This window comes from Vitis riparia, chromosome 6, assembly GCF_004353265.1.
Source record: "Vitis riparia cultivar Riparia Gloire de Montpellier isolate 1030 chromosome 6, EGFV_Vit.rip_1.0, whole genome shotgun sequence".
NCBI classification, from domain to species: Eukaryota; Viridiplantae; Streptophyta; class Magnoliopsida; order Vitales; family Vitaceae; genus Vitis; species Vitis riparia.
Genome location: NC_048436.1, coordinates 11,211,618 through 11,237,540, shown reverse-complemented (window position 1 = coordinate 11,237,540; position 25,923 = coordinate 11,211,618). Strand labels below are relative to the sequence as shown.

Here is a 25,923-nt window from a genome sequence, read left to right as displayed (position 1 = left end):
GTACAGATCTCCAACTCTTTTCTTATTTCAAAACCAATGAAAAAATGTCGATGGTCTCTACTAAGATCCACTCACACAGATAAGCTCAGAGATGACATTTCATCAAGAAGCCTGAAGCCTGCCTTGGTCATTTATTCTTCAGAGAAAATGAAGGAGAATCTCTCAAATACTTACGACGTTCACAATGCTCTCTTTCAAAGTCTCAAACCATTATGACTTCAGATTCTTCTCTCACATGCTCAATATTCATTTTTTGTACTTGCATAATATGTGAGCAAATCCATGCATTGTCTAAAACCCACAACTATACTTCTACGACTCCATAAGTGATTGTGCTATAGAATAATATATTCTTCATATATTTTCTTTAAAACAAACAAAGAGAAAGAGAGAATACAGATCACTGTACTAGCAATCCAAAAGTGAATTTGCAGTGGCCATGATGTGCCTCCGCTGGAGAAGAAGAGGCATGCTGCAACATACAAGAATCTGATTCAACGGCTAATTTTCCAACAGGACCTCCTCACAGGCTCACCCAGCATTTAAAGGACCCGTGTTCACCGGCTTCTGGAAGACCCTTGCTACTGGCATTCCATCATCCTCGTCATTCTTGACCCTCCATGAGCGATCCTTTTTCCTCTGAGGCTTCTTGTGTTGTTTATGAGGTGCCTTTGGAGTTTTCTGAACATGGGCCTTCTTGGAAGCTAGCCCATTAGCCATGTCAAATGCATCAAGATCGTTCAACACATGCTCGAGATTTGGTGCACTTTCACTCTCACTTTCACTATTTGGGGGGTTTTCAGAATCAGATGCATCAGATTCATGTGTCTCAGAAAAGCTGGGTTCTGCAGGATCTTCAAATTCACTTACCTCATCAGTCATTCCAGGGGGCATTTCAAAATGGGGCAGCTTTCCATCAATGTAATCCTTCAAAATTTGGCGTGCAGCTCTCGTTTCATCAGGCAAACCGCTTGAGGCAACATACCCTCGAGAGGCACAATACGCCCTCAAAAATTCCGATGCCAGAGGAGGCCGATTCTGCTGCTCATATGGCTTGGGTTTTGGCAGAGTGATTTTGTAGACATCTTCAATGACATGTCTTGGTACTCGATTGGCCACAACCTGCACAGCCTCTCTGTGCTCAGTCATACGATCAATTGGCAAGACCCCAGAAGCAATCATCTCATATCTCGAGCTAGAAAAGGATGGGAATACTAATCCAGGGCAGTCACATAGGGTCAGTTCATCAGATATTATCAATGTCTGAAAATGCTTTGTCTTGCCTGGAGTAGATGTGACACCTGTCCGCTTCTCACCGACCAATGCATTGATCGTTGAGCTCTTCCCAACATTAGGGTACCCCACGAATCCAACAACTACGCTCCTAGATGTTGAATTTCCAGCAACATGTCCACCATGAAATTGAACATGAGATGAATCTGTACTACTGGAGCTTGATTTCCTCTTCCTCACTGATATCTCCTCTGCCTCAGATTGTAATCTGGCAAGAAGCTCGTCCCTGCCATATATTTTTGTATCAGCATCATCCATTTCTTGTAGGGGCTTTTGGGTCTCCCACTGCACATTAAGCTTTTTTCCTTCTAAAGCTGCAGAGGCAGCTTTAGCAGACCAGAATATGAAGAGAATCCCATGAAGGCGAAAGTACTTTGCCCATCTTTCCCTACAGATGATGTCAAGTTATGAAAAAAGTTAAGAGAAAAATGTAGACTTAATTGGTTGGCAGCTGAGGCATTGACAAGGGTGATATAAAACCTGACAGAAAATGGTAAAAGGTCCGCCTTGTTAACCAGAAGCAATGTCTTTTTGTGCTCATCAATCTCTCGTGCATATGCCTACATGAAGGAAAATGTTAATGTTCATATTAATAATTAGTCATGAAATCATCCTTGAGCAAAAGGATATAGAGCTTAGTCAAAATGAATGACACAGACATCAACAGAAATTCCTCCAAGATATATATATATATATTGATAACTGAGGAACCTTCCATGGCCAAGCCCTTAAGACTCTCCATGGGGACCCAAGCCTCGGGGTGCTAATCGCCCCGCAACAACCAGCATTAGGTAAATTCAAGGTATCATCAGTAGCAGGATTCAAACCCACAGCCATATGCCACTTACTAGGACCGCACTTCTCAATGTTCACCCTGACCAACTAGGTTACCTTGGCGGGTTAATTCCTCCAAAAATATATAAATCAATTAATTTAAAAAAAAAAAAAAAGATACCGCCATCCAATTGTTTTTCGTTCCCTTTTTTTTTTTCTTTTTCCAAGTCCAATCACTCTGAATCTACTTGGGGATCAAACATGTTCAATTGTCTCCAACAGATCATTTGAAATAAGATCAATTTTATCCCAAGCACTTGAAACAAGCCTAAGACGTATGTTGTGTGTGATCATTTTTGGAATTTCAAGAAATGATATCATGATTGTTAGTATTATTATCATCTCCAGGGTTGTGATGTTTTCCAGAGCATGACTAACATTTTGGTGCGAAATGGGTGAAGGAGCAAGTTCTGGCTTGATCTTTTACTTTTTATCTCCTATTTTATTTTCTTTTTAAATCATAAATAACTGTTTCATTAATGAATTAGTAAGGACAAGGCCGGACAAGGCATCCAGAATTTACAAAATGAGATTAAAAAGAAGAGAAGTAATCAAAGCCTTTCCAAAACCAAAACATAATAGGTTGCACAGCTGAGTGAGGTTACAAAAACAATCCAAAAAATCACTAAATACAGCTCAGGGAGGTAAAAAATCCTGACCAAAAGCTTTGCTTTTTGCTTGGCTAAATGATCAGCCTTATGTATGGCATGCAAGGAGCCCAATTAAAGGAACACCTCCACTCTGCAGTGCTATAAAAAATTTGGTGAAGTCACTCATCAAACTTCCATGAACTTTCCTTCTCAGTCATTCATGACTTAACAGTAGAAACTCCCTCCATTAGAAGCTTGGAAAGACCCAAAGCTTTGGCCTATAATAAGCTCTCTAGAAGGGCTAGAAGCTTAGCCTCAACGGTGAAACCCTCTCCAGCAGGTTTAGATAAGTAATGGCATGGAGTGGTTTTTCTCAAGGGCCAATTGTCAGTTTTTCCCCATCCTGTAAGTTAATAGAGATGCATTGGTTGCTGATTATTGCTGTTTGGAGGATGAGTCTGATCCAGTGGAATCAAAGTTCTGAAGTTTCCATGATTGGAAGTAGGAAGTGAGAAGATTCCTGGCTTGCATTTATCAGCCAGTATCCAAAGTGACAAGGGAAGATGTATTAATTTGAAGGATCTCAAATAAGAGCAATTTCTCAGTAAGTCCGTCTACATGGCACTATCATCCTTGTTCTGGGTAAAAAACACCAACCCCCTCTGCTAAAATATCCTAGTCATATTACCACACACACCTTTTTTAAGTACTAAACACCTTAAACACCACTCAAGGGACATAGGATTGCTATGCAGCAACATTGGAGCCTGTTAAAGAAGCTGAAAAGGCCCACCATTCACCAAAACCAAGGAATAAAGCAAAAGGATTGGATGTAGCAACTCATCTTCCACGGATCACCAAAACCAACTCTCCTAAATAAGCATAGGTGGAATTCCCAGACAACTTGATCACAAGCCTGATCTACTTCCACTGTACAAATGAAGGCAAGAGCCCAACTATTTGGCAACAAATCTAGATGTTCATCAGTAATTGGATCAGTGTTAATAATTTATCATCACATGCACCCCCTTTAGTATTGCATGAAATAAGGAAACACCACATTATAATAATAATGAAAAAAATAATAATCTTCTGAGGCAGTCATTAAAAATTAGAACCACAGATATTGCCGTATTTGTTGGTTCTAGTAAATTTGAAGTTCCAACAACATGCACTCCTTTACTATTCTGATTAGGTTATTTAAGAAATGAAAAGGGAAAAAATGCATAGCGATTTAAAACATCATAGCAACAAGGAGCCGGACTAGTCAATCTATTCCAAAATGTCAATTTCAAATCATACTCAATTCATACTTCAGCATTATATCTTGATTTGTTTTAGTACTAACATCCTCACATTCTCGGAATCATGTTTACAAGGAACTACTCCTGATCATGTCATAATACACTAACAATCTAAGCATTTTAAAACCAAGAGCATGAATGCATTACCTCAAGATCAGGACAACGGTAGAATAGTGGGTCTCGCGCATCAACAACCATTACAAGCTGGAAAGGGACATATCATACAAAGAAGTCAGCATTTACATACAGTAGATAATGTAGCAAGAAAGGTGGATACCTTGTGTTACACCATAAAAACAGAACCAGACAAATATATAGATAACAACCAAAAAAATAGAACGTTTCAAATGCAACTGATACATGTTGACTGCATAAATACTTGATTAAGAATTGTCGAATTGTTGACATCTTCATTAGACTACCTTTGAAAGGGCCTGAGGACCTTTCATGATTGAAAGATCATAATTTTGTAAGGTGGAAATTCATGCATCAACACCAATGTAAGTTGATAAGAAAGGTTCAGGTCAATACTTAAAAAAGAAAAAAAGACAGATTATGTAGTCCTACCACTAACAAAACATGATGAAGAAAACATCACAATATAATAATAGAAAAGTGAGGGCCTGTATAGAAAACCACACACCAATGATTATCATAAAAAAACAACCACCATATTGTGTGAAATTAAAGAAGGGGATAGCTACAATCTTTTAATTAAACAGTTATTCTACAATTACTTAAATTGATGACTACCTTTATGCTATCACATACAGACATGAAAAGCGAGTAAGATGAATGCTCTAAAGGAGAGGTACGAATAAAAAACCATGACTAGAGTCAGAAAGAAGACATTAACAAAGCTCACGCTTCCACTCAAATTATGGATTATGCGTAATGGAATGGCAGAACAAGAATCACAATTCATGGTATGAAAACACAAGTCATTGAGATAAGGAGCTGTATCTTCTTTCCTAATACCGTTCATTTAACAAGTAACAATCATATACTCCTATTCTTTTTTTTCTTTTTTTATCAGAAATAACCATATATTCCTTTTCTTATTCATATCCATGTTTGAATTTTGGCTGTTAAAACATCCAAAAAGAATAACTTTCACCAAAATACAAAAGTTTTAGAGAAAGTTTGACTTAAAAACATATTCTCCCATTCCTTGTATGCAACTTTGCATTGTTACCTATTGGGAGAAGCAAAAAATATGACCATAACTATTGCTCCAGCCTCCAAGATAAAATACGGTTAACTGCTAAAAGGCTTTGATGTCCTGAATGCATTGAGTGTGTCCAAAGCAAGGTGACAAACTGACCATATCAAAACTTAAAAAGTGCAAATGCAGAACATAAAGGTTACTTTGAAATGCAAAGGCACAACATAAAGTGGTGAACTTAGCAATTAAAGAAGGCTGTAAACCTGTAGCACTTGAAATCAACCACACGATATGCTTCTTCTTAGTTCAACTATATGCTAATTCTTAGTTTCGTCAACTTCAATTGAAAGTAAAACCAAATACCTTGAGAAACAATGCAAAGCACTTAAACAGAAAGTTAAGACTTTTACCAAATCACTACGTTCTAGCACCCGCCAAAGTTGTCGCCAGATATCCAGGTTCTTCTCAAATGGAGTAAGTACTAGGTTCTCATTTCCCTCAAGTCTGAAGCAAATAAGCATCCATAAAAGGTATAAGTAAACAATTAAGAAACCCATGCAGATAGATATGAGTTCAAGATAGTTTAGAGGCCAAAAATTGATAAATAATGAACTGTTGATAAACCATATTGGTAGATTGTTTACAAGAATATTGGGACACAGACATGAGTTCAAGATAGTTTAGAGACCAAAAACTTATTAATAATGAATAAGTGATAAACCATATGAGGGGCAGCAGCCCAAGTATCATTATTTTGGTCATAAATTGTAGAACTTTCTTTCAATGAAAAAGAGTAGAAAAAGGAGGAGGAGAATCAGAGTCGGGTCATCCTTTGACAATGCCTGGTAAGGCTGAAATATATAACCTTCCTCATTTTACTTCCCCTTTCCGAATGATATCCTTTACTGGTGATAAAAAATTCATTTCACCCCAAGTCCAGATTGAATGTTGGTAGGCACAAGAACAACCATTTTGCCACATTCAGACAAGTTCAACCTGGATTTAGGAAAAACATTCTATCCAGATCTCATTTGTTAAATCAGGTACAGGTCAGACAATATGCAAGTATAATGCCTGTTAACCATGTACAGACTTTGCATGAACTTGGATTTCAGACGGAATATTATATCCAAATCTAATTGGGATAACCAAGTGGGCGGGTCAACCAGAAAATTACCACCCCAATATCCTTTTATATGCACTCATACAAGCACATGCTTCACAGCTATTATTTAAGCGAAAAATAATGTTGTCTTCTGCCATAAACCTGACCTTGCAAGACTTCGCCGCCAGATTAAAAGAGCTTGTCTTTCATTAGCATCAAGCTCTTCTGCAGTCATTCCCACATTCCACGGTGGCCTGCAAAAGATCCAACAATTCAGCAGTATTTATATCACTAAAAGTTAGGTAAAATTCCATTAAATATTTTGACAAGGGAAGAAATAATACCTGCGAGGAACTCGAAGACTGCTAGCATGCAATGCCTCCTCTTTCTTCTGTTGCTCTCTTCTTTCCTCATCAGTCATGTTACTGGTGCTAGCATTTGTATCCCTACTCCCATAGAATCAAGGTATACAAATCACAAAAATCCATAAATCAGGTGAGACAAGAGATTGCCCAAGTCCTAGAAGCCTCAAGGCTTAAAATAATTATAGGTCTTCAAATGGAGAAAGATGAATAGATCCCCGAGAACATAATGCTTAAACAGAGTCGTAGTTGCAAATCCTATAGATTGTTAAAAAGGAAAAAATGCCACAAATTCTGCTATATAGTTTGCATTCTTGGTTAATGAGGACAGACAGAACACATAGAACAGGTCAATCATATCACATATTTTAAAGTACTGAATCAGAAAACTACAGTATATCAAGCATACAACCATATTCTACTTAATGCTAGAGACCAAACAGGAGACAAACAACCGAGTTTTATATATATCCAGTAGCATGAACCTTAGGCTGTTCAGCTCTCTAGAGACGAGGCTTTCCATTCGGTTTACCATATTTTCCAGATGGGTCCTGATCCTTAACATTAACAAGAGAAGCAAGTGCATGAAGCCTATCAATTTTGAAAATCTGGCAGACAAATAGCGTCCAAGTTTGATCAAATAAGCTGATTTAAATGACTAGTAGTTCAAATTACTCAAGTACAGACAATAAAGAACACTAATTTATTAATGAAACTAACAAATTCCCTAGAAACAATCACCACCTTATGATTTTCCCAAACGAAAATTGAAAAGAGGAGGAATACATACAGATTGATGAGGACGTTGGGGGCAGGGTGGTCGAAGGCGAAGAGGCGTTGGGCTTCGTCGGCCTCTTGGATGACGGCGTCTATGTCGTTGACGTCGGTAATGGATTCCAGAACCTTCTTGTGCTGGTTCTTGTAGAAGCGGCCCTTTTCGTTGGACTGCTGGAGCATTTGGTTGTGGTGCTTGACCAGTGCCCTGCCAAGCCCAGTTTTCTCGTTCTTTCCCATGGTTTCTCGGAAGCCAAACAACCCCACAGTAATTGGAAACAAAACCCTAGAATGAGAAGAAGCAATATAAGTGTTCGTATTTGTGGATGAAAATGGAAGAGAATAAGGGTAGAAAAATTGCAAAGGGTTATTGTCCTTGGAGGCTTGGTGCTGCGCCTTATACACTTAGGATTAGGAACTCAACACAAACTCTGATGCTGAGTCCACTCGTTTGAGTTAACCAGCCAAGTGCAGCATGCCGCATGATAGGGTTTTTAGCCTCTTTCTTTTTCATATTAAATTTAATTATTAATTACGCTTGACTCTTCTTTATTTTGTTTTGAGGGAATTAACCATTACGTTGGGCGGGGATATAATTCCTATAAAGGTCATTTTTTGTAAAAATGTCAAAACATTTCCTAAAACAAAATCACAAAAAATAAGATTTCTTACATTTAAGTGCAAAAATTACAAGTATTTAACATTTGATGAAAAAGACATGTTGAAAATGTTGTTGAGGACATAATGCTGACATTGAAGACACCCTGACAAAGATGCAAAATCAAAAGCTTCAATAGAAAGGCCATTGGAATGACAAAATTACATATGGCTAGACAAGGGAGGTTGAAAATGTCATCAAGGACACAAGGCCAATAATGAAGACACCCCGACAATGATGCGAAAGGGAAGGCTTCGACACAAAAGGCACTAGAACATAGACAACTTCCTCTTCCCCCCCCCCCCCCCCCTCGACAAATTAATCTGAAAATTTGGTTTTCATAAAAATTAACAAATTAGTTGATCTTTCAAAGTCATTTTCATCTCAAACCCCCGACAAATTAGTCTGAAAATTTGGTTTTTTGATCTTTCAAAGTCATTTTCATCTCAAACCCACCTTAATGGGTTTTTCTTTTTTTTTTTAAGGAAATTACCCATTAGGGTGGACGGGGAACGAATGTGTATATATACCCAAAAGCAACAAAAAAAAAAAGAAAAAAAGAAAAAAAGGCAAAGTTGTCTTAACTCCAATTGCTTGTGTACTAAGGAAGAAAAAAACACATCTTAGGTCTGCGAACTAAAACCACCTCCAAAAAGTGTCTTTTTTATTTATTTATGAATTTAGCATGAAATCCATCAAAGGTGAAAATAAATAATTTTTTTAAATACCCCAAAAATATGAAAATACCTCGGTTTTACCTAACACAAGGTGTCTCATCGCTATAATTACCTATATTTCAATACTTAGTATGTTGTCTTTCTAAAAATATGAAAATACCTTGGTTTTGCCCAACACAAAGTGTGTTATCGTTATAGTCACCTATATTTCAATAGTTAGTATGTTGTATTTCAATCGCTATTTTCCATCATAAAATAAAACCTCTAACCTAACCATGCTAAATCTTTGGATACAAATAATTTAAAGCATCAAGCAATTTAGAACTCAAAAAATCAATGTGAATAGGTATTCCAAATAAACATTAAAAACTAAAATCACAAAATATATATATATATATATATATATCATATTTAAATGGAAAAATTATAAGTATTTGACATATAATGAAAAAAACAAGGTTGAAAAAGTCGTCGATGACACAATGTCGACAATGAAGACACCCCAACGATGATGCAAATGGAAGCGAAGAGACCATTGAAACAACGAAACTGCAAATGGCTAAACAAGGGTAAAAATGTTATTGAGGACACAACGCGACAATAAAGACACCCTGATGATGATGTGAAAGGGAAGGCTTTGGCAGAAAAGGCACTCGAACAATGAAATTGTAAATGGTTTTTTTTTTTCCTTTTTTCTTTTCTTGAAAAAATATAATTTTAAAATTCAATGAAATGGCAAATCAAGTTGATAAAAAAATTTGGTTTTTAGAAGAATTATCAAATTAGCTAACATTTCCAAGTAATTTTTACCTTGAACCCAACTTAGTAGGTAATTCTCCTTTTTTTTTAGGGAGGAATTACCCATTAGGGTGGATTGGAGGACAAAATGACTTAGAAGGGTCAATCAATATGATAAGTTATCTAAAGGATGGATTGGAACTGTGATAATTCCTACAAATGTCATTTTCTATAAAATAATAATAATAATAATAATAATTAAAAAAAAAAAAAAAAAACCAAAACTACTCTTAAGAACCCAAAAGCAACAAAAAAAGAAAAAAAAAACAAATGTCATTTTTTGTAAAAATGTCAAAACTGTTCCTAAAACAAAATCACAAAAAATAAGATTTCTTACATTTAAATGCAAAAATTACAAGTATTTAACATTTGATGAAAAAGACATGTTGAAAATGTTATTGAGGACATAATGCTGACATTGAAGACACCCCGACAAAGATGCAAAATCAAAGGCTTCAATAAAAAGGCCATTGGAATACAAAATTACAGATGGCTAGACAAGGGAGGTTGAAAATGTCATCAAGGACATAAGGCCAACAATGAAGACACCCCGACAATGATGTGAAAGGGAAGGCTTCGACACAAAAAGCACTAGAACATAGACGACTTCTTCTTCATCCCTTGACAATTAGTCTGAAAAAAAAAAATGGTTTTCATAAAAATTAACAAATTAGTTGATCTTTCAAAGTCATTTTCATCTCAAACCCACCTTAATGGGTAATTTTTTTTTTTTTGACGAAATTACCCATTAGGGTGGAACGAATGTATATATATACCCAAAAGCAACAAAAAAAGAAAAAAAAAAAAAAGAAAAAAAGGCAAAGTTGTCTTAAGTCCAATTGCTTGTGTGTACTAAGGAAGAAAAAAACACATCTTAGGTCTGTGAACTAAAACCACCTCTAAAAAGAGTTTTTTTTTTTTTTTTTTTGTATGAATTTAGCATGAAATCCATCAAAGGTGAGAATAAATAATTTTTTTAAATACCCCAAAAATATGAAAATACCTCGGTTTTGCCTAACACAAGGTGTCTCATCGTTATAATTACCAATATTTCAATACTTAGTATGTTGTCTTTCTAAAAATACGAAAATACCTTGGTTTTGCCCAACACAAAGTGTGTCATCGTTATAGTCACCTATATTTCAATAGTTAGTATGTTGTATTTCAATCACAATTTTCTATCATAAAACAAAACCTCTAACCTAACCATGCTAAATCTTTGGATACAAATAATTTAAAGCATCAAGCAATTTAGAACTCAAAAAATCAATGTGAATAGGTATTCCAAATAAACATTAAAAACAAATATCACAAAAAAAAAAAAAAAAATCTCATATTTAAATGGAAAAATTACAAGTATTTGACATATAATGAAAAGACAAGGTTGAAAATGTCGTCGATGACACAATGTTGACAATGAAGACACCCCAACGATGATGCAAATGGAAGCGAAGAGACCATTGAAACAACAAAATTCCAAATGGCTAAACAAGGGTAAAAATGTTATTGAGGACACAACGCGACAATAAAGACACCCTGATGATGATGTGAAGGGAAGGCTTTGGTAGAAAGGGCACTGGAACAATGAAACCGTAAATGGTTTTTTTTTTTCCTTTTTTCTTTTCTTGAAAAATTATAATTTTAAAATTTAATGAAATGGGAAATCAGGCTGATAAAAAAATTTGGTTTTTAGAAGAATTATCAAATTAGCTAACATTTCCAAGTAATTTTTACCTTCAACCCAACTTAGTAGGTAATTCTCCTTTTTTAGGGGGGAATTACCCATTAGGGTGGATTGGAGGACAAAATGACTTAATCAATATGATAAGTTATCTAAAGGATGGATTGGAAGTGTGATAATTTCTACAAATGTCATTTTCTATAAAATAATAATAATTAAAAAAAAAACTAAAACTACCCTTAAGAACCCAAAAGCAACAAAAAAAGAAAAAAAACAAAGTTGTCCTAACTCTTGCTCATGTGTACTAAGGAAGAAAAAAAAACATCTTAGGTTTCATAAACTGAAACCACGTCCAAAAAGCTTTTTTTTCTTATATATATTAATCTAGCATGAAATCCATCAAATGTGAGAAGAAATAATTTTTTTAAACACTCAAAAAATATGAAAATGCCTCGATTTTCCCAACACAAGGTGTGTCATTGTTATAGTTACATGTATTTCAATAGTTAGTATGTTGTCTTTTGAAAAATACGAAAATACCTTGATTTTGCCCAACATAAAATATGTCATTGCTATAGTGACATGTATTTCAATAGTTAGTATGTTGTTTTTCAATCACAATTTTCTGTCACAAAATAAAATCTCTAACCTAACCATGCTAAATCTTGGGATGCAAAATAATTTCAAGCATCAAGCAATTTAGAACTCAAAAAAATCAATATGAACAAGTACCACTAATAAACCTTAGAAACTAAAATCACAAAAAATAAGATTTCTCATATTTAAATGGAAAAATTACAAGTATTTGACATATAATGAAAAAGACAGGTTAAAAATGTTGTTGAGAACATAATGTCGACAATGAAGACACCTCAACGATGATGTGAATGGAAGGTTTCAACAAAGAGACCATTGGAACAATGAAACCGCAAATAGCTAGACAAGGCTAAAAATGTCGTCGAGGACACAACATCGACAATGAAGACAACCCAACGATGATGCAAACGGGAAGGTTTTGGTGGAGAGGGCACTAGAACGATGTCATTCCTCCTCCTCCCACAACCTATCCGAATGGGTAATTATCCTTTTTTTGGGATGAATTACCCATTAGGGTGGGATAGGGAACAAAATGACTCAAAAGGGTCATTAAATATGATAAGTTCTCTGAAGGGTGGGTTGGAAGTGTGATAATTCCTCTAAAAATCATTTTGTATAAAAATATCAAAACAACCCTTAAGAACCCAAAAGCAACAAAAAAAAGAGATAAAGAGGTCTTAACCTTAGTTACCTGTATGTACTAAGGAAGAAAAAAAGCAAATGGGAAAAAAACTCTAACACCTCAAGTCTATGAACTTAAACCACCTCTAAAAAGTTTATTTATACATATGAATCTAGCAAGAAATTCATCAAAGATAAGAAGAAATAATTTTTTTAAATACCAAGAAAATACGAAAATACCTCAATTTTACCTAACATAAGGTATGTCATCACAATAGTCACTTGTATTTCAATAGTCAGTATGTTGACTTTCTAGAACAAAATAAAATCTTTAACCTAACCATGCTAAATCTTGTGATACAAATAATTTCAAGCATCAAGCAATTTAAAACTTAAAAAATCAGTGTGATCAGGTACCCTAAATAAATCTTTGAAATAGATATTACAAAAAAAAAAATTCTCAAATTTAAATGGGAAAATTACAAGCATTTGACATATGATGAAAAAGAGGAGGTTGAAAATGCCATTGAGGACACAATGCCAACAATGATGCAAAATGAAAGGTTTCAGCGGAGAGGCCACTAGAATAACGAAACTGCAAATGGCTAGACGATGTTGAAAATGTTGTCAAGGACACAACGCCGATAATGAAAACACCCCATCGATGATGAGAAAAGGAAGGCTTTGATGGAGAAGGCACTGAAACAATGAAACTATAAATGATTTCTTCCTTTTTTTTAAAACAAAATTGTAATTTTAAAATTTAATAAAAAGACAAATTAGTTTGATAAAAGAATTGGGCTTTCAAAAGAATTATCAAATTGGTTGACCTTTCCGAGTCATTTTCACCCTCAACCCACCCTCATGTGTAATTCTCTCTTGTAATTATCCAATATTTGATTATATATATATATATATATATATATATATATATATATATATATATATATATATATATATATATATATGACATATATTTTGTAGACTCTATTAAAGTAATTCATTGTTATAATAAGATAAAGGCAAATTAATTCTTAAATTCTATTATATTTTGAGTTAGAAATTTCATATGTAATTTAAACTACAAATCGAGTTGGTTTTAAATAATTTTAAAAACAAATTTTTCTTTAAGGTTTAAATTAAGTTATGTTTTATAGAATCCTTCATTTTCACATCATTATTAGGGTGTCTTCATCCTCAACGTTATGTCTTTGATAACCTTTTCGATTTTGTCTAGCCATATGTATTTTCGTTGTTCAAATGGCCTCTCCGCCAAAACCTTCCATTCCGCATCATCATTGGGGTGTCTTCATTGTCGGTATTGTGTCCTTGACGACATTTTCAACCTCATCTTTTTCATCATATGTCAAATATTTGTAATTTTTTCATTTAAATATGAAAAATCTTATATTTTGTGATTTCAGTTTTTAAGGTTTATTTGGGGTACCTGTTCACACTAATCTTTTGAGTTATAAATTGTTTGATGCTTGAAATTATTTGCATCCCAAGATTTTGCATGGTTAGGTTAAAGGTTTTATTTTGTGAAAGAAAATTGTGATAGAGAAGAAATCTTAAGGGTGTGAGTTCTCATAGAAGGTAAATTAGAAGAAAATAATGGTCACTAAGGTGGGAAAACCAAAATCTAACCGATAATGATTATTATAAAAACATCTTTCATTTGAAAACATTTGAAAAAAGATCTTTCATCATAGAAGGCATCTTATTAAATATGGCATAGATAATAGAAAGATTTTATATAAAATTGCTTGAAAAAGGATTTAATAGGTAGCTTGTTTAATATATTAATTACTTTTAATTGAAAGAGAATTAATTTTTTATAATGGTTTTTTAAGAAGGGTTTGATCTTTGGTCTCTTTTATATAAAAGAAAATTAATTTTTTTATAAGATTTTTTTTTGAAGAAAAGTTTGAAAAACCAAGGCATAATGATCATTAGGGTGAAAAAACTAAAATAATGAAAATTGAAAAAACATTATATAAAAATAAATTATCATTTTTATAAGCAATCCGAGGAATCTTACGTATTTTATAAAATAGTTATTTGATTAAAAATATGAAAATATGATCCTAATTTACAAAATTGATCTCCATTTTTTCAAAATAAAAAAAATGATAAATTTATAAATGGTTCCCTACACGAAAATCTCATTTTAAGGTCATTTCATATGTAAAATCCTTTTCTAAAAGTATTGTAATTTTTTAGATACTTTTAAATTTTCAATTAATATTATTTAAATAAAAAATCGGCTTGTCGCTTGGGTGCTTCGGGTTCGGAATGGAAACCAGGCTTCCGTGGGATTCTCAGTAGTCGTGCAACACTATCGGCCTTTTTCCATTATTTTTGCTTCTGTTTCTAACCCTTCGATTAATCCAGACAAACCTCAACAATTTGTAAAAGATTTTTGACCTGTTTTTCAACTGGTTTTTACGACAGTTTTTTTTTTAAAAAACAAAAAATATATATATAAAAAACACATTTAGTAACTAAAAATTATTTTATATTTTTTTCGGTTTTTAAAAATAAAAAATATAGTTTTTTTAAATAATATTTTTTAGTTGTTTTATATTATTCTCATTTGTTTATAAAAATTGTTTTAAAAAATAATTATATAAATAAAAATAAAATACTATATAAAAATTATTTTTAAAACATATTTAAAAGTATTGAAAATAGGTTTAAAATATTTTAAATTTTCAACATACTTTTGTTTTATAAAAATCAAAGAACAATTTTAAAAACTATTTTCAAAAACTATTTTTCACTATTGTTTTCGAAAACACTTGTCAAACAAACTTTCTTACTCTCACTTAAAGGATTTGGAATTTCAATTACCCCAATAGATACATAAACTTTTATTTTGTATTTTTTTTTCTTTTTGTCATTGGTCTCTTATATTAAATAAAATATTTTTTATTTTTTATTTAAAATCTAAAAAATTACTCATATTTTTTAATAACAAACACCATCTTAAATTTCTACTTCAAATTTATGACATTAAAAAAAAATTATTGACAATTATACACACAAAATTTACTTAATATCAACAACGAACTTACGTATGTACAAAAATTAGATTAAAGAGATAAGTTAGTGTTGGATCATGATTTATCAATTATCTAGTACTAAATGTTTTTATCTATAATTTTACTAAGAGAAAATGATTAAATATGATAAGACCACCCAAAAAGTCATTTGCTTTGAAAATTAAAATAATTAGTTAAAATTGATGAAATAATCTCATATTTGTAAATTTAACTCTTTCCATATTTTTATTTGAGAATAATTTTTTTTTTTACATAAATGTCCTTGATTATTTCAAATATTTATATATATGTTTTAAAAGAAAATTTTATTTTTAAAGGAAAAAAATGAAGACATTTTTGTCCAAATGAGATCAAAAAAGGATAAAGTGTTAGATTTTCAAAATTGAGTTTTCAATGATCCTTTTAATCAAATAACCCTTGAAAATTCATAGTAACCATATTATGATAACTTAAACAAAAGCCGATATATTATAATGAGACACCTAAAAAATAATTAGGTTTATTGAAAGAGATAAACACAATATAAATATAGTGATTATATATGACGAAAATGTATTAAAATATGATGTTTTACTAGAAGACTTGACGTTGTTTTCTTACTACAAAATACTTATGATTGGTTCTAGCATAGCATGGACAACCCAATCATAGAAGACAAATGTTTAATATTCTCAAGACATTTAAATTTGTACAAAAAAAAATCATATATCACATTAAAATACATAAAAAAAACAAAAAAAAATAAAATATATATATATATATATACATGATTTACAACATGAGTCAATATGGTCTAATAAAATATCTACAAGACAATTAAATTTATCATAAGAGGTCAATGCAATCAACATATACTAATTGTCAAAGGCAAATGCACTAAAAATATATTATCTCACAACAAATTCTAATATAAGTGTTTTTATCACAAGTCAACACTTGTATATAATCTTGCACAATATCCACAAGCCACCTCCAATAACTCAACTCTAGAAAGCAAATTTTTTATCATTTAAAAACAATAGTTTTTTTATTTATTTATAAAATTTATACATAATACTAATACACTCAATATATAAGACAAATGTACTAAAATTATAATAATTTACAATGATTATATGATGCATTATAATAATAAAATAATCGTCATTATGAATAATAATGTTAATAGATAAATAATGGTACCAAAAATAATTATAATAATATGTATAACATGAATAGAATTAACGTGAGACGTTGTTAATTTGTGTAGTCCAATTTGAATCACTAAGGTCCTATTTAGATCAACTTATGAGAATTTAAAAACTCTTTTATAAATTCAATAAGAGTTTTTGTATGCATTTGATTAATTTTATTTAAAGAACTTATCACTTAAAAATAAGTTAATATGGAAGTTAGGAAAATATTGCTTTTTGCAAAAACTTTATTTTAGTTTATGCAAGAAGTTCTTGCATACTTAATAAAATTTTTATAATACTAATATTACTCTTTTAAAATTATAATTTTAAATTCAGCTTTAATTTCTGATTAAAGCAAAAAAAATAAGAAGGTATCCCAAACAAAGCTTGAATAAAAGTACAAATAAATAAGGTTATGATAAGAATAAATATGACTAAGACATAAGAAATAAGACCTAACTAAAAACAAATCAAACTTAGGATAAGATGCAAATAACCAAGCCCATTTACCACATGGTCATATGTAATTGGCCAATATATATATTGTATGATAGAAAAAAAGTAACTTTTTTATATCATAGAACGATTTTGTTTATAAGTTCATTAAAACTACAATAATTATTAGATTAGTTTTATTAAAAGAGTTTGATTTAAGAAAGAACTTAATATGAAAATGAAAATGAAAGACAATGTTACATAAAATTTATTTTATCTTATTTAACTTGAGTAATCAACAAATTGACTATGAGGTAGCTGACAGTGAAAAAGTAAATTGAATAGAAACTCTCATTTAAAAGTCCAATTAAACAAATCGTGGAGGATATGAAACCAAAGATTGATTTAACTTTATCAACTAAAAAGGCACAAGGGAGGAACTTAAGGAAAATTCCTAATGAATGTAAAAGATATAAGATGAATAGGTAGTATGATCTAGGAATGTTAGGGGAAGAACTCTACCAAGGGTGGAGAAAAGTTATAACTTCACCATGGTAAAAAGAATTTGAGGAGGAAGATCAAACTAAGTAAAAATGAATTCCTATTTTTTACCTTATCACCCTACTCAATTCCAAAATAGGTCATAAGTTTAAGGTGAAAGATGGTTGCCACAAGTCCCTTAGAGAGCTAGTGTGGTCGAAGAAGGAAACTTTCCATCTTGTTGATAGAGAGATTCTAAATGGATGATTTATTTTCTTTAATTTAATAGTAAAGTTAGGTTACTTTTTTTTTTGTTATTTTGTTATTTTTTTTTTTTTGCCTTTATTCATGTTTAAGTATTTATAGTTTATTTCACCCTTAAGACCTTTGAGATTCAAATTGCTATACTTTGTTTTCTTTCACCCCCTTTTTTTTTTGTTATTTAAGATACTTTATTAATTTTCATTGCTAGGTAATTTTATGATATTGATTTCTCGATGGTTGGTGACACAGGATTTGGTTCTTTAACCTACAATTTTGATTTAATGATCATGAGGTAATACTTCCACCCTATTCTTTTCACCCGTTGTTTTACACATTAAGGATAATGGGGTATTTAGGTTGAGGGGGGAAGGCATATGTCCAAAATTTTTTGAGATTTTTTCAAAACCTCTCATGCTACTTTGGTGAGTTGATGTGATTCATGTTTTACTAAAGTGACTTGTAAATTCTTTTATATGCAATCCTTATAAGTATAATATTTTTTCTTTTGAATTAGAGAAGAAACATAAATAGATGAGAGCATTAGTTCATTTACCTTTTCTTTTTATACTTATGATTGTAGATAAGGTTAGGTTAAAACCTTAGAATAATTTAAATTTTTCTTTGATAGTTATTTTCTACTTGGAATTCAGAGCACACACAAAGCATTTTGAATCCTCATGGTAACCTGATTGAGACCAATTACCTTAATTGGAAAATGAGTCTTTCTTAAGACAACGGCATTGAAACATAGTTATTTAAATTTTGAATAATAATAATAAAAAAAAAAGGTTAAAATAGAGAGAAAAAAGAAGATTAATGAAAGCTTGATCAATTATTCGAAGGGGTAATGGTCTTGTGTTTTCAAGACTTGGCACCCAAAACTAACTAGTTATGAGTCACCAATGTCTTGTTCGTTATATAAACTAAACTTAGTATTGATAAAAAAATAATAATAATAATAAAAAGAGAAAATCATGTTTGGGAAATTTGACTTTGTTTTACCTTGAGCTATGGTGATGTTTAAGGAGTAAGTAACATCTAAAGGTCCTTAATACCTAGTACGTTGGGTGAAAACTTAAGAGTTGTCAATGGATCCTTATTGAGCCAAATAGAAGGAGATTTCAAAACTAAGAAAAAATCAAATTAAATTTTCTTCTGTTTTTGAGCTAAAGAATGATGAAATTTTGAATTTAAAGATGATCTTAGGAAGAATATTATGAGGGGACACTGAATTTAAACAAACAAGATTTAGGTGGAAAAACCAAAGCAAGAGAAGTCCAAGGGACAATAAGAGGGATGCTATATATATATATATATATATATATGTATGGTTATGTATAAGAGAGTAAGGTGAGGAAACTAAGAAATTATCTATCTTTTGTTCCCTTCTCTATTTGAAGAAAATTTGATTATTTAAAGTATTTTATATAAAAGGTATTGACTAAGTCACTATGCTTACATGAACTCCATTGTGCATGTTCCAATCTTTTTATTCTCTCTATTTGCTAGGGACTAATAAAATTTAGGTTGAGGGGGATGATTAGAGCCACAAATTATGCTTTAATGGCACGTATAAAGAATAAATTATTCAATATAAAGGTTTAACTCACCCAATTTAACTCAAATTGTTGTTAAAACCCTAGCCATGAGTCTAATGTATATCTTGAGCTAAATTCTAAGTTTAAGAGGTGAAAATGATGCAAGTTGCAAGAGTCGTTTTCAATCATGGTAGGAGCTAAATATGCATAAAATGAGCTCTAAAAGTTGTGACACATGATGAAAACTTTGACAAATGCAAATGGAGCACTACATAGCATAAAAGATGATAAATGAAGTTTATGGAGAAAGATGGAGGACAAGTAAACATGAAGATCTAGCAGGTGCGCTTAATTTCACTCTAAGGTGAACGTAGTAGAACTTCCCAAGGTCAATTTTAGGAAAATAATATATATATATATATATATATATATATATATATATATATATATATATATATATATATATATATATATATATATATATTTAAGTTTGAGGTTAAGAGTTCAATGCTTCAAACAATGTACAAATCAAAATTGAAACAAAAGGTTGTGGCCATTTGAAGACAATTGGACAAAATTGAAAGAGTATTTCAAATTTGAAATGATGATTTCGAATTCATTGACATAACCTCAATTTCAAAATCGCGAGCTACTACTTTGAGATTTCACCTCCTCCGCGTTGGGAATTGTATCTTTGGCACTTTACCAACCCTAAGTGGGTCCCACACAAACTAGAAAATGACATTTTATTTTTTAGTCATTTTTTGGTAATTATTTGGAAAATAAGCGGCTAATAGGAACATGTCATGTATTAAGTTTTTGCCTAAAACTATAAAAACTCAACTTTTAGTTTTTGTTTTAAGAGTTTTTGGATTTTCTTGAGAGATTAGACGATATTGAAGATTTTTGGTTTGTTTTCTTTATTTTATTAATTTAATTGTTTGTTTCCAATTTCTTTGATTCAAGAATGATTCTTTATTTTTCTTTTATAGATTGTGTGAGAGAAATCACTTAAGGATAAAAATATCGGTAATCACGGATATATCGGTACTTGGATTTTACGGATATATTGGAGATATATCGGCGGATATTTTGACACAAAATATCCATAGACAAAAAATTTATCAAAACTTATGAAAATGTAAGAAAAAAACTCTTAAAAAAATGAAATTAGAAGTATAATAGACATTTTAAAGTTGTTTGGTTGAAGAAATTAATACATGTATGATATGATTTGCAATATTAAATTTAATTATAGAGTGTCGACTGATAAAATGTAGACTCATTATAAAGTTAAATTATTACAAATATACTAATTATGTGATTTAAATATATTATTATGTTAAGTTAATTTACTTACGTCTATTAAAAATATATTAATTAATTGTAAAAATGTACTAATTTAAATTCAATGTTATACTAATTTAAAAATGTACTAAGTTAATTTATTATCAATATACTATTATTACACTTGAATATCAAAATAAAATAAAATTATTAATTGAAAACTAAATTATTGTAAATGTACTAATTATGTTATTTAAATATATTTATGATTTTTATTTTAAAATATTGGTACATTTTGATACAAAATATTTTTATTTAAAAATATTGATAATTTTATTTATGATTTTATATTTAATTAGTATATAAAATAAATTATAAGATAATTAAAATTAACTTATTTATAATAATTTAATTTTTTATCGATTTTTCACCAATATATCCAATATATTTCCGAAATTTCAGCATTTTTTTCCCATTTAAGGTCGATATTTTGCTTGTATCATCGATATATCCGTGATTACCGATATATCGCCGATATTTACAGATATTTCCGTCAAACGATAGATCTTACCTATATGTCGTATTCATCCCCTCCGATACACGATGTATCAGCAATATATCGTCGATATATCCCGATATTTTTGTCCATGGAAATCACCACCATGAGATGCTAAAAAGTTATTTTGAAGTGTGGAACATGAAAATCTAGTGTTAGAGTCAAAGGAAAACAATGGGTAAAATTGAACTAAAAATGAAATGAATGAAAGATTGAGGTATAATAAATAACAATAGAGATACTCTCTAAGATTGGTTTAGATTAGGAGAGAGTCCAATTGCTTATTTCTTAATACTATTTGTAATTTTTTATCCTTACTTATATGAGGTTTTTTCATTGTTATTTGTTCTTAAACAAATTCACATAGTGGTAAAGGCCTAAAATTCTAGACCTAAAACCAATATTTCACTTTCATCCATCTAATAGATAGTTTAAAATGAAGTAAAATTCTAAAAGTTGGAAACTAATGTAATACTGAGTTATAAAACTTAGGTTGATCTCATTTTGACTACTACAAAATTAATAAAAATAAATACTCTTGTTTCACCTAAAGCTTTAAACCCAAAGTTGGATTATGTCACTCCTAATCTTGAATAATTGAGTTAAAAATCAATAATTATTCTACAATTTAAATAAGTTTATCTTAGTAAATTCAATTTTATTCATATCAGCTTTACACATTCTTAGTTTAATAAATTTGGCAAAAAACAATCATTTAAAAATAGCTTGACAACTTTTATAGGTCCATCATTGAGAACGATATTCAAAGTACTACAAAAACTGTAGTAATTCTATTTTTGTTTTTTCTTTATTAAAATTACTACGTAATTTAAACTTTGTATTTTGGATAATTAAAGTTTAGATTTGACGACAATAGGAAAATAAAATGAGGTACCTAACAACATATCTTCATAGGTTAAGAACTATGAAATCCCACTTTCCATTCTAGGGTGATAGAGGGATCATGGTTTTTAGGTTTTTGGGCAATAACTTTTTGGGTTTGGGTGGGCTCATTTTAAATCAATAGTGTTAAATAAGAGATAAAGGATTATGGTTAGGAATGACAACAGGGCGGGTTCGGGACGGGTCGCTCTCATCCCTACCCCGCTCCGTTTATTCAAAATAATTCTCATCCCCGTCCCATTTAAAAAATTAAACGGGGCGGGTTGGGGTGGGATAGGTATGATAAATTCCCTTACCCTCCCCGCCCCGTCTCGTTTAACTTTTTTTTGAATTTTAATTTTTTTTAAAAAAATTACTTTTAAAATTACATTAAAATAAATATATTTTATAAATAATTAAATTATTATATTTTTATAACTTATTTTATTAAAAATATTTATTATATTAAAAATAGTAAAATAAAATTTTAAATTAAATTAATTTTAAAATTTAAATTAATATATAATCTGGGCGGAGTGGGGCAAGACGGGGCAATACCCGAACCCGCCCCGGATTTTCTAAAAAAAATCCCAAACCTGTTTATTAAAATTGAACTCCGTTCCATTAGGGGTGAGCCGGGGCGGATAGCCGAAAAAACCCGCCCCATTGTCATTCCTAATTATGGTTAGGGATAGAGGTATTTTAGAAAAAAAAGGTTGACAAAAGTTTTATATCTTTATAAGTTGTGTATATTATATTATATATAATATATCTCATAGTAGTGATATTACCATTTTTAATAATATATCTCATACCACAACATGTGGATTATGCAGAATTTTAATTATATTTTTTTCATCATTTTTTATGTTAGAGAAAGCTAAAAAACAAAAAGGATTTTACAAATTTCATTTTTAAAAAACAAATTTTCACTTCACTTAAACAAACATAATTTTGTAAATGTCTTGCGAAATTAGCAAAACAATAGGAAAATAACACAAACAAAATATTTATTAAAATTGAAATATTGTAGATACAATCTTAAAAATAATATTTTTTCCAAAATAATATTTTTCCTTTAATTCTGATTCTTTTGCTTTGACCACAACTTTAACCTCTGTGTAGTTTTTTTGCCATTTACCAAGATTCGATGAAACACTTAACTTTAATCTGTGTGTAGTCTCTTTGCCATTTACTAAAATTTGATGATTTTCTTTTGTTGTATGAAGTTGCCTATGAATTTTCTCATTAAGATTTTCCTTTCTAAATTTTTCTGATTTCTCAATTTCTCATCATTTTCTTGAAAGAAGACACCTGGTAAATATAGGGAGTTTGATTTTCAAATTTCTATATTTAGTTCCTTGATTTTAGCAATTTTTTATACATGCAAATAATATTTTTCTTATTATTATTATAATTATCCTTTTTATAGTTGAAGATTAGTTTTTTTTTTTTAAGAAAACTTATCCAAGGATATCTATTTTTTTTTATTCACCAAATTAGTGGTAATTTAGTCCACTAAAATTTTCATGTTTTTCAATAAAAGAAAAGAAAAAAAATAAAAAATAAAAACTGTTTTTAGAAAAATGAAAAATAAAAATGTTTTCCAAACTAAATATAGTCTTAAATTTCCATGAATGAGATTCAAACAGTGAAAAGTTGGTGGATTTGATTTCAATATGAAAGAGGATCTTGATGACTTTGATTTTCTAGATAAATTGATGGATTGGATCTATGTATGGATGACCTGAGAGTAGGACTAAAGAAAGTTGATATTTTAGACCTTACTTGCTAATGAGTTTGATTTGGATTTGCTTTGGACAAATTTCTCCCAATCTAGTCCACACGGCTAGGCTAGTAGTGAAGGGACGTGGGTGCTTAAGACCTTTCCGCTAAGTAATTTAACGCTTTAATCAATTTCCGATTTATAGATTTGTCTTTTCCTTATTCGTCTCACATAAAGTTTTATTTTCCTTTAAAAATAAATTAATGACTCCAAAACTTAATAAAATATAGTTTTCCTTTAAAACTAAAACAACTTTTCCTTAATGCCATGTTTGATTTTCCAAAAAAGTGGGGGAGAATATAAGAGGAAAAAGACAAAAAGAAAAAAATAAAAGAAAAGACAATATGAAAGAAAATAAAAATTATATTTAAAATTAATAAATTATTTTTATATAATATTTTAAATTCATTCCACTTATTTTAACTCTTCAATATAAAGATCATGGTTATATTTGATTGATATAAAGTACTAAGGAAATAAAAAAAAGATAAGAAAATTATTTTTTTCATTTGTGATTTACTATAAAAATATGAAAAAAATAAAATATAATTAAAATTTGTAAAAGACTTATATCTTTTAAAATTATTTATTATTTAGATAGAACAGTTAAATAAGTAAAATAAATTTAAATTAGCGCATAAAAATCATTTACTAATTTTAAATTTATTTTTTTATTATCCTTCACTTTTTTATTTATAATTTTCTTCTTTATTTTTCTCTTCATATTTTCCATTTGGACTTTCTATGAACCACATAGTCTATCTAAATAATTTGAAAATATATAAGTATTTAACTAATTTTAATTATATTTGATTTTTTTTATATTCTTCATATTATAATATAAAAAAATTATTTTTCCTTAACACTTTTCTTTGTGCTTTTTACGAACAAAACATTACCTTATAAAGCCCTAATCTCGCCATCGAGTGAGGACCTCCGTAAAAAAATGTAGATTCCCACTATAATTTAGAATTTGTGCTCATAATATTTATTATGCTTTCTTCAATTATTATTTTTTAAATAATGAAAAATCCTAGGTGACAAATAGTCATAAATTTTATTTTATACTACAATATTGAAATGTTGTTTTTCTTGAGAGGAAAAGTCTTTTATATGGAGAGCATACCTCAAGATTAATATTTTTTAAGGCTACGTTTGGTTAGTTGGATAATGTAAGATATGATTTGTATATCTTACAATATCATATCATATTGGATATGATATGCATATATTAGGTGATTTCTAATGAAATATGATATCCATGGATATACATATTCCATGAATATAATATTTTAAAATAAGATATCCATGTGATATCCTATATTATATTATATTTATATTTAGTTTGTAAAATAAATAAAAGATAAAATAAAATATATTTATTATTTTTTAATGTTTAAAATGAAAATTATATCACATTCAAATATTTTTTATTTTAATTTTTTTTATTTATGTTTAATAATATTTATGATTAAGATATTTACACTTTATAAATAATTTTTTTATTTTATGTTATTTAACATATAAAAATAATATATATATATATTTTAGTTTTTCTTTTTTAATCGAAAAATTAATTTATAATAAAAAATTTATTTTATAAAATGAATATATTAAAAATAAAAAAATTGATAATTTTTTTTTAATGTATGAAATATGTATATCCCATATCTTATTATAAGAGTAACATATCTAATAAGAGACGAAAAATATAATGTGGATAATATATTCCACCATTTATCTTATCCCATATTTGGTTAAATACAAGATATAATAAGTAATAATATAACTTATCTGATCCATCACTAACCAAACATATAATAGGATATACTATATTTTATTCTATATTATATCCGATCAATCAAAATATTAAGTTTAGGGACTAAAATTAAGATATGGAGGAGAGTGATGTTTATAATTTTACCCTAACCATAATTGAAAGAGGGATTGATTTTGGATCACTAAGGTGGTGTTTGTTTTTTTACTTAATTTTAAA

General features: G+C 29.9%; 1 protein-coding gene across 1 annotated transcript; it reads right to left on the bottom strand.

Annotated features, from left to right (window-relative positions):
* Nucleotides 1-217: 217 nt before the first annotated feature.
* Nucleotides 218-7,872, bottom strand: LOC117916437 (GTPase LSG1-2). Its single transcript, XM_034832462.1, has 7 exons — nucleotides 7,444-7,872; nucleotides 6,636-6,737; nucleotides 6,459-6,545; nucleotides 5,597-5,690; nucleotides 4,169-4,225; nucleotides 1,774-1,853; nucleotides 218-1,681 (listed from the first exon to the last, which is right to left on the bottom strand). Exons 1-7 carry the CDS (start codon nucleotides 7,665-7,667, stop codon nucleotides 532-534), a joined length of 1,794 nt encoding a protein of 597 aa, XP_034688353.1. The 5' UTR covers nucleotides 7,668-7,872; the 3' UTR covers nucleotides 218-531.
* Between the last annotated feature and the right edge of the window lie 18,051 nt (nucleotides 7,873-25,923).

Excerpts from the sequence above, each read along its gene's own strand:
- LOC117916437 (XM_034832462.1), bottom strand. The coding sequence starts at position 7,667 with ATGGGAAAGAACGAGAAAACTGGGCTTGGCAGGGCACTGGTCAAGCAC. Across the intron at positions 5,691-6,458 it reads TGGCGGCGAAGTCTTGCAAG|ACTTGAGGGAAATGAGAACC; the intron begins GTCAGGTTTATG and ends TATTTGCTTCAG. Across the intron at positions 1,854-4,168 it reads ACCGTTGTCCTGATCTTGAG|GCATATGCACGAGAGATTGA; the intron begins GTAATGCATTCA and ends TCCTTCATGTAG.